This window comes from Ambystoma mexicanum, chromosome 1q, assembly GCF_040938575.1.
Source record: "Ambystoma mexicanum isolate Mex_15411 chromosome 1q, UKY_AmexF1_1, whole genome shotgun sequence".
Taxonomy (NCBI): Eukaryota; Metazoa; Chordata; class Amphibia; order Caudata; family Ambystomatidae; genus Ambystoma; species Ambystoma mexicanum.
In genome coordinates this window covers 453,976,893-453,990,891 of record NC_090922.1, presented here as the reverse complement: position 1 = coordinate 453,990,891, position 13,999 = coordinate 453,976,893, and the positions used below count along the sequence as shown (strand labels likewise).

The following is a 13,999-nucleotide window of genomic DNA, read 5'->3' as shown; positions in this document are numbered from 1 at the left end:
TCATTGTGGGCCTGCAGGCCTACATTGTGTGATCATGGTCCTGCAGCCCTGACCTGCAGGCCCCACGCCGTGTGACCACGGCCCAGCCCAGGCACCCACCATCCAGGATGTTACCGGCATCCACAATGCTTAGGCACGTAGGCTGTGCCCCACAGCCTCACACGGCCCTGCCCTGCACCTACCTATAAGCCCACTCCCAATACCAGTGAGTCCGGCCGCATGACCGCCGCCGGCACCACAATAGAAGCAAATCAATCTACAGTGTTTACAGTAACTGACATGTGTTGTTGGCAGTCGGGCCCACGCCATTCGCTCCGTCTTCTTTCCTTTTCGGTTCTTCTTCTTGTTGAAACACTGGATTAACTGGAGAGCGAGAGAGAGAGAATGCCCATTAGAAGGGTTTAATAAAGTGTTGTAGCAATGTTTTTAGATAGGTATTACAGTTCCGATGCACTTAAAATTGTTTTAGTTCATCAAATATTTGACCAGTTTTGCAGGCACTGAGGAAGTTGTGTGGACTTAGCAATTGTGCCAACAGAGAAAGGGAGAGAGAGAGAGAGAGAGAGAGAGAGAGAGAGCAGGGAGAGAGGAAGTAAGTGTGTGCGCACGCGCGTGTGCAAGTGAATGTAGCCAATATCTATATATGAACCGCATTGCGCATGGAGAGATGTAGGATAAATAAGTGAGGTGTGCAGTGCTTTTGAAGGTGAACCTTGGCTGCATGCTCCAGTCTCCTTGGACCTGCTCCGACCAGCAGAACCTGTCCACACACACAAACAGGAACCGACAGTCAAGAGGTCAAGAGTGTGCTTTGGATCCCTCTCACGCTTTGTACTGCGTATTAGAGTCTGCACTGTTCTCCTGGGAAATGGTCAGCTTGGCATGCAAATGACATGTTTACTAGTGCATGCCAGTCAAACAATCTGAGCCAGTGGCCTGACCCGACTCAGTGGCGGCATCTCGCTTTATAAAAAAGTAAGAGAGACAGAGCAAACAATCACGAGGTATTTCCTCTGTCTGTGTTTGTTTTTGTATTTTTGTTGCTGAGCCTCGCCGCCATGTGTAAGCCTCTGAAATCCACGTTTGGAGTTGATGAAAGATTGAAACAAAGCAATGATACATTAAAATCAAACTCATATGCAAAGGAGGTACTGCAAGTATGTAAGCTCTGTGTGCATTGATCCGGCTTCACCATTTGACATACTATGTGATCCTGGACAAATCCCTTTGCCCACTGAAGTCTCAATATTCTTTCACAGTTCTTTGGAATCTGCTAGAAGGATGCCATCCCATAGATTAAGGATATACACTGGTATTAACATGTATTGAATTAAAGGAGTCACGGATGACCTATTGCGCAAAATGATGTGGATGGATGGGTTAGGACACAGAGTTTGGAGAAAGCAGCAACATATTCTGTAATGGAAACATGGATGACATGGATGAGACATGATTATCCAGAAAAAGGCAGAAATGGGAAAACCTTGGAAAATGTCACCTTTACTCAATGAGCTGCTCAGCCCTTCCCACATTTCCATCTGAGTGAACTTGCTAGCCTTCAACGCTATCAGAGCACACACAATAACTGATTACATTTGCAAGCAGGTGAACCAATGGCACTGTTAGGAAAGATTTTACTTTTGCAGCTTTCCATTGACATCAATGGAACTCTCACCTTTTTGCTCTGGCCTGACTTTCAGAGGTTAAGTAAAGCCTTTTGGGGCACTGGTCAGCCCATAGGCTTACCAGTGCAGGGGGGCAATGCCCCCTTTGTTGCTTTCGTGTAGCACACACTAAAGTGCTGTAGGGGTACTTCATATTCCCAGTTCTTTTCTTTTTTAAAAAATGTCTACAACTTTTATGAAGTGTCCAAGGCGACTGGTGGCATCAGATATTTTTCTAAGTTTTTCTTTTTTACTGCATGCACATTTGCATTTTATGGCATAATGCCATTATAAGTGCCATATACTGAAAATGTCTGTGCCAAATGATTTCACCCGGTCCTTTGGCCATCTTGTCCCGTGGCCTTCTTCCTGCCTTCTCTGGTCAGGAAATGCCATTTATGATAAGTCCTTTCCCACACAAAACGTTGCATTTCTTGGGCAAAGCAGTGGTGTGTGCATCTGGCCGGATGTGGGGATGTCTGTTGCTGGGCAGATGTTGGGCAATAGACTGTCCAGGAATTGACAGCCTACGCCAGTTTAATTGGTGCAGATCCCTGCCATTGGTGGGCTTGGGGCGATCCCAGTTCCAATTTGGGATGAAAGGAGGTGTGCAGCTGTTTTCCAGATCGTCGTTTGGGGCCAAGATCCATATGAACAGAACCAGCTTGCAGAAAGCCCTAAAACTGCGGATGGAAACAACCAGTATTGCCTCCAGCCATGTCGCATTGAAGGCCTGGCTTTCTGCATCAATTTCAAGAAGACTCTTGACTTTGTTTGGGCCCTTCGGCTGGTGGGACCAGCGTCATCCAGGACATCTTCAGCGCACAGGTCCACATTCTGAGTTTTACTTGGCAGTCCACAGATCATCTACTTCTTGCCCAAAACCTGTGCAACTGCTGCTGCTCTCCAACACGAAGGGGAACCTTCCTGGATCAGAGTCTTTCCCATCACCACTAGAGTCGGCTGGAACCCTTAATAGGGGCGTTCCTCACTGCTGCCCATCTCGGTCTTGTCCTGAGGGTCTGCTGTCAACATGTGACCTGTTGGAGTCATAGTACTGTGGTGTCTGGGTCGTCCAGCTTCACGATATCAGGAACGGCCTCGGAGCGCGCAACCACTGTCTTGCCGCAGCCAATCCTGAACTACCACTGCACCAGCGGCACCTGGGCCCCGTTCAACTGGACCTTTGACTGAAGTAAGTAGGGCCAGTGACTGAGTGCCCTAGGGGTGGTTTCTCAGAGAATCAGAGTAAGAGGGGTTAAGTCTAGAGACGTATTTCCACCTCCGTCCTACCCTAGGAATTGTATGTGCATTAAGTCCACTCCCTAACTCTCCCTTGCCTGGTTGTGACCGGTGGGGTTATAAGCAAAGATCCACCCTAGGACCTCCCTTAGTGCAGTAGAATTGGGAGAGTATGCCTAATAATTCTGACCTACCTTCATTTACTTCTTCACTGGAATATGTACCTGCATGTTGGGTTTGTCAATAGTTGTTCTTCACTTTTAAAGACTTTTAGGTTCCTGAAACAGGTACCTACCAGGGACATTAGACTCTTTGAGTTACAAGGGCTACTTACCTTAGCTGGGAAGGACATCTGGAATGGGAGGAGCATTATTTTATTAGGGAGGGTAATTGCTTCAATTGCTTTTACCCCAAACTTTAGTTAAAGTTTAGTTAAGTTGACCAGATTTAATGCAACAAAACCCTTGAAATTTAGCGGATGTGGGAAGTCATGACCAGCTTAACTCGGCACGTTCCCATTGGTGTGCCCCATAATGGGATTTTGTTTGCCATTTTGAATCCCTTCTCTAATCATATGTATGTGCTAATGGGCTTTGCAACGTGAACACGCTGAGTTAAGCTGGGAGCTATTTAGCTCCTGCTTGTGGCCTAGAAGAGTCTGGTTAGCTTGACACCAACAGCTACCAGGAGCTGCTTTTGGCACTCAGGCAAACTGATGCCAAATAAACACACCTATGCAAATGTAACTCTGTGCATTTGGGAACATCTATAACTAAACATTAGGACACATCCATAAGATATTTAAAGCATAAGGAGTCCTAAATAAATGTCAATTTATGTGGTGGTAAGATTTCCAGAACGCTATGTGTTAACTCCTTGTTCCCGAGTGGTAGTTCCTGGTGAATAGTTAATGCTGGATACGCAGGAGTGGCTTTTAGCACCCGTTTCGCCCATATTAATCTCTATCCCTGCACCGTGCCCACTTTCCATATTATATCATTCGGTTTCTTAAAGTAACCCAGCTCCCAAATCCTTTGGCCAAACCCATTACTCCCCACCTCACTGTAGCTGTAAAATTCCTCTTTTTTTTAATGTATTATCTCTGGTTATCCTTAGACGCTCGCAAATAACTGCAGTTATTTTCACGTGACGCACTTTCATTCTTGATCCCGTTTTTACTATAACTGTGGTTTTCCCCAATATAACTCCAGTTATGTGAAAACATTCGAGCTCTGAACTTGGTCCTAAACCCCTACCCCCAACTCCTCAATTTCTCATGGTGTCCTCTTGCCCCCTCCCGACCTCTAGCCTGATGCTATTTTATCCTTGTTCCCCTCCAAATGGAATTCTTTCCACTTTTTGTTTCTGGCTAACACCGGGTATACCTGTTATAACCTCGCTATCTCTCGCATCAAACAAAACAAATGGCAGCTTTTTGATTTCTGAAAATCCTCTGCTGCAATGCACCATGTGAAAAACGTAGCTATAATTTTGGGGGAACGGTGCACCCACCTTCTCCATCAACTATTTTAACAAGTACTGGACGCTCACCCTAAATAACCGCAGACCCTGCCCGGAAATCGATTCAATGCTTCGTGCCCAAGTTGTTTCGTACCTGGCCTGATTCCATCCAGTGGTTTTTGATGTGCACGGCACAGACATTTTGACTTTTTCTCTATGAGGAAATGAATGGGAGTAGCCTGAAAACAGCATTTCTATGCTTTCTTAAAAATCTCTTCATTTTCTATTGAATGTTTCCCAAAATCCCCAGTCTGGAGCGACCCGTAACAAACATTTTGTTTGCAAAATATCAGCCTAATCCGTCATGCAAGTCAAAGGTTATTAGCAATTCAATGTTCGGGTTTCCTATGGAGCTAGATACTCAACTATAGTGAGGCAGCCGCTGCACTATAATATATGTACATAGATTTGCTTTATGGATAGTTACTAACCTATGATATTTCAAGAGTAGAGTGTTTTAAGGTCTAAAAGCAACAGTATTTTTGTACTTCTGTCTAATTGTATTCAATTGAGTGCCCTGTGTGTGGCTCATTGTACCATTAAAGCACCCCAATATATCCTGAAGTCTGCTACACTCACTTCATTGGATTTGGCCAGAGCAAAGTGTCAATAAACCTGATCACTAACTAGGGTGGCCGTCCAAAGGGCTGGTTTTGAAAATCCATCTTAACAGGCACACTTAAGGGTAATTTAACATGAAATAGAAAGCGACCTGGTGCTTGTACTGAATTCCATGTGGCAAATAAGGAATTCCCACAAAAACATGATCGAGTCTTAGGGCATGGAAATCTCGAGCAAAAGTAGATTAAGATGGAGTTCAGTGATATCAGTTGACTCACAACTGTTCTTGCAAAATAAAATGGTATAGGATAGTCAGCCTCTTGGAAGCAAATCTGCAAGTCATAGGATCCAAAGGAGTAATAGGGAAATTGCAGCCACGGTTAACCCGCTCAGGAGGGAACCCAACACCAAAATTCCCAAAATTCCAGAAACACCAACTTTCGGTTTGAACAATAATTTACATTTTAAAACCTTAAAGCCAGAAATCCAGGCCTCTGTGGGGGTCAACAGGAACTCAAAGGGAATCAAGGAACTTAGAGGATTCTGTCATTACTGCGACTCCCATTACTGTGACCTCAGAAATTATGACTTTTGTTTTTTTTTTTACCCCTTTTACACCACATATATATGCGGGGGAGACACCCTGCAGCCCCTCTAATTGTGTTATATACCATACCCCCTCCCACATATATATGTGGTGTAAAGGGGGTAAATAAAAAGTCAGCATTTTCGGAAGTCGCAGTTCTACGGGTGCAGTAATGCTATTATTCCACTTAGAGAGGTATTTGCTAAATTAATCTATAATACAAGGACAGAATCTATTATCTGTAAGAAACAGTTGGGCTTGTATGAGGTCAAGATTGAATGCGAAGGCTGCGATATTGTCCATGTTAAATTGATCCCTAATCCGAATCAAAGTGTAAACTTGGTGCTGCTTTATCGACCACCCGGGAACTCCCCAAGTTTCAAAAGCGACCGGGTTAATATCATTGGGCCTATGGTGACGACTAACTCTGCACTAGTCATTGCGGGAGATTTTAACGTCTGGAAAAATGACCGAAAAGATAAAAAAGCATTGGAACTGGAGAAAATGTTAAAGAATCACCAGATCATTATCCATAACTCTGAACCGACACATACCAAGGGTCATACCCTTGACTGGGTCGGTAGTGGAAACATCCTCATTGTGTTACTACTATCCCTTGTATTTGGGCAGACCACTGTGTCGTGTCTTGCCTGGTGAAACTTCCCAGCAAACAGCTTAGAATGCATGAACCTTTGCATAAAATAATGGCCAGTCATTTTAAAGCCATTACGCCTCCTGCGCTGGCAGAATGCATGAGAAACTTGATGAGGAAAACAAATGATTCCGATGGTCCTGAAATCCTCATTAATAGCTATATCGAAGAAATTCTAGGAATGTTAGATCAGCTTGCCCCATTAAGATCTAAAACGGTTAGAGACTCGCCTAACCATCAGAAGTGGTTCTCTCAAGCTCTAGCTGAAATGAAAGCCAGCAAAAGGCAAGCGGAACAAATATGGCGGAAAGGTAATTCCCCAGAAAATCTAAATGCTTGGAAAATTAAGGAACGAGATTATAAAACTATGATTATGGAGGCAAAAAAATCCTTCTATAATGACCAAATTGATCTCGCTGGGAATCATACCAATGAACTTTTCTGACTTTTTAGGTCCTGGGAAAAATCTGCTGTCATGAGTCCCTCTGGGAAACCTACAAGTGATGACTGCAACAGAGTGCAGGAAGCATTTGCTGATAAACCTTTAAAGGCTAAAAAAAAGAAAATTATGGAAGAGTCTATGTTAACACCCATCCTCCCTTTGGCTCCCATATCTAATCAGATTATGGGGCAAATAGTTTCTGACATCCCTCAGAAGAGTCTGTCCTGCACGGAATCCGATTCCCCTATTAGGACAGTTCCAGATACTAGGTTCAGGTTTAAAGGTGTGTCCATGGTAAAGATACATAACCATGCATCCCACAAATTGCCCTGGAGAATTGCCCCCCTCTAAATACATTTTGGAGCATAGGGACTTGTTTGTCCCTTTTCTCTGCAGGTATGTTAATTCTTCTTTTCAATCCTGTCATATCCCACAGGCCATTAAAAATGTTGCGGTTTCCCCACTGCTAAAAAAGGTCGGGCTAGACCCTAGTGATGCAGCCAATCTCAAGCCCATCACTAATACCTTATTCTTTCTTAAACTTATTGTTAAGGTTGATACAGTTCAGCTCCAATCCTATGTTCTGGATGCTGGCATTCTGCACAGGAAACAGTCTGGCTTCCGGAGTTATCATGGCACCGAGAGCGCACTGCTTGACCTCCAGACCCACATGTTATCCAAGTTAGAACATAGCAAGTCAGGGCTGCTGATGCTATTGGATTTATCAGCAGCCTTTGACTTGCTGGATCACCGAATTTTACTGGACCAGATGGCCACAGTGGGGGCCTTTCTTCTAAGGCAATCAGCTGGCTTAGGTCCTTCCTTGAGGGTCGTCATTCTTGGGTCCATAGGGGCGATAGTGCATCCAATATGTAAATAATCACTTGTGGGGTACCACAGGGGGCCTGTCTCTCCCCCATGTTGTTCAACATATATATTCTCCCCCTGTGTAATGATTTGGTGTCCCTGGATCTATTTCTTTGTAACTACGCCGATGACTTCCAACTTGTCTTGGAGATCAGCAGGGATTACGAGAAAGACCAAGCGGTTCTAGCCTCAGTGTACTAGACTATTAAGTGCTGGATGTCTACCAACTGGCACTGTCTAAATGCGTCCAAAACCGAGCTCATGTTGTTCGGTCCTCGGCACAATAGAGACAACCTAGATCAAGTATATGCCAGCTTTGAGATCGATGGCAGCAAGATTATGGTTGTTTATAAAGTTAAGACCTTGGGCACTTACTTGGAGGATAGTCTGGATAGTGAGGCCCATGTAGCTGCCATCACTAAAAGCACTAACTACCATCTAAAAGTACTACGGCAAGTGGCTCCACTGGTCTCTGTTGAGAACCGCACTAAACTTGTCAGAGCAGTTATCCTCCCCTGGGTAGACTACTGTAACACCCTGATGGGAGGTGCCAGTAGAGCCGATATTCAAGGACTACAAAAGATACAGGGCCTCATTACGAGGTATGCCGGTAAGGCAAAAACGATGCCGGTGTGGTAATACCGGCATCGTTTACCGTCCCATTGCATTCTGACCCGCAAACCCGGTATTAGCGACACACTAAACAATGGTGCCGCTAATAGCGGCATAGGCGCGTACACGCACGCCTTCAGGGAGCAAATACCGGCATGCAGGTAATAGGGGGTAATTTCAACCCACGCATACATGCAAATACCGGCATCGCGAAGCCGGTAATCACGGCCTGCACGATGCCGGCCATAAAGGCATCTCGGACCACCCGCAAACAGGATACAAGGCAGCTGCCACAGGTGCACACAATACCCACAGGTGGAGTCAATGGAGGCTGTGCCAGTATAAACTGAGCACACCCACACACCACAACCCCCTCCCCCACAGGTGTAGGCAATGTAGAGTGGCCCAGTACAAAAGGAGCACACCTACACACCACACCCCTTCCTACACCAAAATGCTATCACTGGCAGTTGCAATCATGGCACTGGAGGACATGCCTATACTGCTACAACTACAGCAACAACAGCAACAACTACAGCATCAAGAACAGGCTGCACAGAGGAGACGCAGGAGGAGAAGGAGGGTGAGACAGGCCCAGCAATTACCACCAGCGCAGCCACCAGTGCCTCGTAGGCAGCCACCAATCCCTCGCACCAGACCTAGCCCATTCAACCTAACCCCTGAGCAGATCCACACCCTGTACCGGTTGGACCGTGACACCATCACCACCATAGTGGACATGATACAGAACGACATTGCCAGCCACATAGGAATACGCACTGCCATCCCCCCACTACTAAAGGTGGTGTCTGTGCTACACTTCCTGGCCACAGGCACCTACCAACACACAGTGGGCCAGCTGCATGGCATTTCACAACCACTATTTTCACGCATGCTGAACCAAGTGCTGGATGCCCTCCTGAAGCACGCAAGCACCCACATATCCCTACCACGGACTGCCCAGGAGATAGCAGAAACCAAAGTAGGCTTCCATGCACTGGCAGGCATGCCCAATTGTGTCGGTGCCATCGACTGCACCCATGCGGAATTGGTAGTCTTCCATGCCATAGAGGCGGTGTACTGCAATCGCAAGCAATACCACTCCATCAATGTGCAAATGGTATGTGACTCCAGGAAGATCATCACCCATTGCTGCGCCCGATTTCCTGGATCAACACATGATGCCATGTTACTGGGTAATTCCACGCTACCCCATCACATGGAGCGACATGCCGGACCACGTGCCTGGCTGCTTGGTGAGTTGCACGACCGTCCCATGGCAGTGCTTTGGGGTACTGATGTGTGGGGATGCATAAGGGGGGGGGGGAATACTGCACCTGGGTGGGAATAGCCGGTGATTGGAGAATGCATGCGGAGCCAAACACTCCTGACCCGAACCAGTCAAACGGTACATGACACTTCACTGGGCCACATATCACAAATAATGCATATCGATGAGAACAAGTAAGAGTCACAACCAGGCCACCATGGTGATGGCAAGCAATGCATGAGTGAACAGGATGGCAAGTGTGGCAATGTGGGCAGTGTGACCATGCATAGTAAATAATGAACAGCATGAATTGGAGTCAAAACATTGTTGCACTACCACAGCATATCTGCCTCAGCATGCATGATTACACCCTGCATCATCTATTGAACGCCATCCAGACTACCACACCTCATGACAGTATAGATTGCACCTAGATAACATTTTTTCATGCTTACAGGGACATGTGCATGGCCACACCAAATAACTGCCGCCATGACTGCTCCCTGAATGTGGCAGTTCAGAGTGACACACACCTATTTGAATCTGCTTGCAGGTGATGGAGGATATCCCTTGAGGCCGTGGCTACTCACCCCTGTGCGTAACCCGCAGAACAGCCATGAGGAGGAGTACAATCGTGTGCACACCCGTACCTGTGTTGTGATTGACCAGACCTTTGGCCTGTTGAAGGGGCGGTTCCGCTGCCTCAGCTGGTCTGGTGGGGCACTCCTATATAGGCCTGAGAAGGTGGCAAAGATCACAATGGCCTGTGTCATGCTGCACAACATGTGCGTCCGGAGAAATGTACCACTGCCACCTGACATTGACATGCATAAGCCGTGTAAGGATGATGAGGATGGAGACGGAGGTGAAGTAGCCCCCCTGCCAGTACGTGATGCACGGGATGGCCATGCTGTATGCCAAGCACTAATTCACGAATACTTCTGAAACACAGGGACTATGAAAGACTTGTGTCAGTCAGACACTGGGCCAATGTGGACATGCACACAGGGAATGTTGGGAGTTGGGCACTGAACACCGTACCACATTAAATGGAGGCACACAAAAATAAAAATGTCCAGCCTTGGATATTTCTTATTACAACGTGTGTATTATTTACAACAGCAAAAATGTGCCCCCTTACCCCTCCCAAACTCCCCCAACAAACTCCCTGACCCCCCCAACAAACTCCCTGACCCCCCCAACAAACTCCCAGTCCCCCCCAACAAACTCCCTGACCCCCCCAACAAACTCCCAGTCCCCCCCAACAAACATCAACATCCCCAATAGACTCCACAAGATGCACCCCTTCACCCCCAACCTTGTGTCCCACTACCATTGTCCCCCCACACTACTTCCGGGACTTCTTCCTGTCCAGAGGCGGCATTTCAGTGTGCCTTGCACTCCTACGTGTGTGGCGCACTGGGCTGGTGGGGACAGATGAAGCTGGTGTGGAGGTAGTAGGTGATTCGCTGGCAGGTTCCACACCTCCTGCAAGCTGTGGCCGCTGCATATGAAGCAGCATTGAGGTCAGCACCTGAGTCACCGCCCCCAGGCAGTCCCTCCTTAGCCGAGCCGATGCATTGACAGCGGCTGTGTTTGCTTCGATGGCCTCTGTGGTCCCTGTAATTGCTGTGGCAATACCCCGCCTGGTTTCCTCCCCGTCCGCTATGTACTGGCGGAGTAGGTCTAACATGGCCTCCTGTTGGGCCTCCACCATCAACAATCGTGTCTCCAGGGTTCTGGAGGGGGCTGGAGTGGTGGGTTGTGCAGTCACGTGAATGGCATTTTCGGGACTGGACTCCTCAGAGGTGGGTAGGTCACAGAGGCAAGGATCAACTTCACTGCAGGTGGGTGACTGCAGGTGTTGGGGCGAGGGGGTGGGCACGGGGCTCGGGGTGGCCGGGCATGTCACCTCGGTGTCTCCCTCAGGCTCCACACTGGCATCAAGTTCTTCCCCAGTGGAGGCGGGTGCTTCCAGGGACTCCCCTTGGACAGGTGTGGGTGTGGCCTGCTTGTCTCCAGCGGAGGTGGTGGTGGTGGTTGCCCTCTTCTTATGGTGTGAGGTGGATGCCCTCGCAGTTGTCTCCTGGGTTGCTTCTTCCTCATCAGTGCCTGGGGGGGTAGAAGAGATGCAGGGCATCAGTGATGGTATGACATGGCAGTGGCGGTGCTGTTCATTATTCATTTGATCATGCTTTCATGTCTTACAGGTGTGTCACGCAGGGTATTCAGAGGGGGCATGTAAGCATTCACTGCATGGCAGGTGGCATGCCGTTGATTTTGGGTTTGTGTGCAGTATCACATGGGCAAGCTCCAGGTGTGTTGGCTGGGTGTTGGTTAAGGGATGGGCACTGAGCATGCATTTCAGTGTGGCAGCGTTTGGCCCGCCATCTGTATTTGGGTATGGTCATGTGGGTGTTGGGACATGCATTGCCTTGCCTAGACTCTCTACCACTTCACTTGTGCTACTTCATGCTCTCCCCTACAGGGATCTGCAGGGTCACTCACCTCCTTCCGCGGTTGATGCCGCACCCGTCTCCATCTCGCATAATCCCTCGATGGACTCAGGACTGATGAATCTGCTGGCCGTCTCCTCCCAGGGCATCAATTTGGCAGGGGGGTGGGCATCCCCGCCTGTGGCCATGGCCTCCCTCCGATTGGTGGCCATGATATTGCGTACCCTCAACCGGAGGTCATTCCACCGCTTCCTGCAGTCCCTCACACTGCATGGGGTGGGAACTACGGCTGATACCTTGCCGGCTACCTCCTGCCAGATTTGCCTCTTTTGTTGCTGCACCTCCCGCTTCTTGTCGTGGGATTGTATTGTGTCTGCATGTGCAGCTAGAGTGTCCGCTAATATGGTGAGCTCTGCGTCTGAGTAACGCTGTTTACGCAGCCGGGGGGTGGTCTTCCTGGTAGCCTTTGACATCCTCTATGGATTTCCACTGTGCTCTCCGAGTATCGACTGGTGGTTATGGAGGATGGCAATGGATTGTGTTTTTAAAGATGGCCGCCGGCCCATTTCCCGTTCATGCACGATGATGTAATTTCCAGGTCCGTTTTTTTGCGAACACGGTATTACCATGCCGGTATTTAGGGGTTGGTATGAGGCGGTACCGCTATGGGCGGGTCCCGCGATGCCGGTATAGGGGAGTTGGAGGCCCTTTAGCGGCATGGCGGTTTTGCCACTACTGGCATGGGGGGACGCACATGCTGGCGCACTCGTAATCACCCGCTATTAGCGGGTTCATACGAACACAGACCCGCTCATTCCGGCATGCCGGTTTTGAACCCGGTTTTACCGGGCAACTCGTAATGAGGCCCACAGAATGCTGCTATTCGTGTTATCTTTCAGATGAAAGGCTTTGAGCCTACCTCCGCGCCACGTAAAACACTGCACTGGTTGCCTCTTGGACCGCGGACTCAGTTCAAACTGTTGTCTATCTGGCACAAATGTCTTTTCGGCAGTGCTCCAGACTATCTCAAAGACAGGGTAAGTACCTATCAACCCACTAGAAATTTGGGATCATCTAACAACTGTCTCTTAAAAGTACACCACGTCAGGCGAGCCCGTGGCCTTGGCCGTTCCTTTCACATCCAGGGTGCTCGCACCTGAAACGCTCTACCTGTACATCTGCGCAAAATGGAGAACTATCTGACTTTTAGAAAGCAGTTAAAAACCGCTCTCTTTCATCTTAAACAACAATTAGTCTTGGCTTCTTCTTCGGGTTCTCTCCCATCTGCTTGCACCTGGATGCCTTTGGGCTTTGGCGCGGTACAAATGCAATAACATAACATAACATCTGCACAAGATCAGAGGGAGCTTTTCATTATTGCGACAGGCTTCTGCAATTCTAATCCCTCTCGACCCTGGACACAAGAGATCAGGCATCCTCCAAAGAAATATAAATGCAAACATCCCTGAACAAAGCTGCTTCTCACACTACTCGAATATATTTCAATATCCACCAATGTGTGGGCTTACTTCAGAAGAAATTCAGGAAAAAAGACTTGTATGGATGAATGCCTAGGAAAGGTAAGCAATGGAATATCAAAGCAAAAAAGGGATGCTGAGTAATAGGACATGTTCCATGGCAAGTAACAGGTGGTTCAATCTATAGACTAGCTCATTGGCAATTCACAAGTAGAGGGACAGCAAATCCACCATGCCCAAACATGATCCGCATAGAATGATGTTACTGATGCAGTGAAAGGTGCACTGTTCTCCCTCCTCTCTTCTTCACCCTGTTCAAGAAAGAGCAACATTCATGGATCCTTGGAAGACTAGACTGATTATTCCAATTTACTAAAAGGGGTGGATGGTGGGCCCAACCTACTTCAGGCCAATCACTTATCAACAAAAACAAAAAATAGTGATCCAAAGTATTTTGGAGTACACACAGTCCTGGGTAAAAAGAAACAATATCCCGAATCCTGTTCAAGCGGGATTCTATAGTGACCATTCCACTGTAGATCAAGTCCTAAGCATGATCAATATAATACATACACTCAGAAATAGATGCTCTTGCTCACTATATATTTCTGGAGTTCTGACAGTCGTCTGACCTAGTGAATAGGCACA

At 47.7% G+C, this 13,999-nt stretch overlaps 1 protein-coding gene and 1 long non-coding RNA gene across 2 annotated transcripts in view; one reads left to right on the top strand and one right to left on the bottom strand.

Moving 5' to 3' along the window:
* The window catches only part of SLC12A3 (solute carrier family 12 member 3), a 480,556-nt gene that overhangs the window by 105,926 nt on the left and 360,631 nt on the right, over nucleotides 1-13,999 (bottom strand). Inside the window, exon 20 of the mRNA XM_069640343.1 lies at nucleotides 280-363. Coding sequence (XP_069496444.1) covers nucleotides 280-363 — 84 coding nt within the window. The remainder of the gene's footprint in view (nucleotides 1-279; nucleotides 364-13,999) is intronic.
* The window catches only part of LOC138528580 (uncharacterized), a 98,282-nt gene that overhangs the window by 44,466 nt on the left and 39,817 nt on the right, over nucleotides 1-13,999 (top strand). The window lies entirely within an intron of this gene.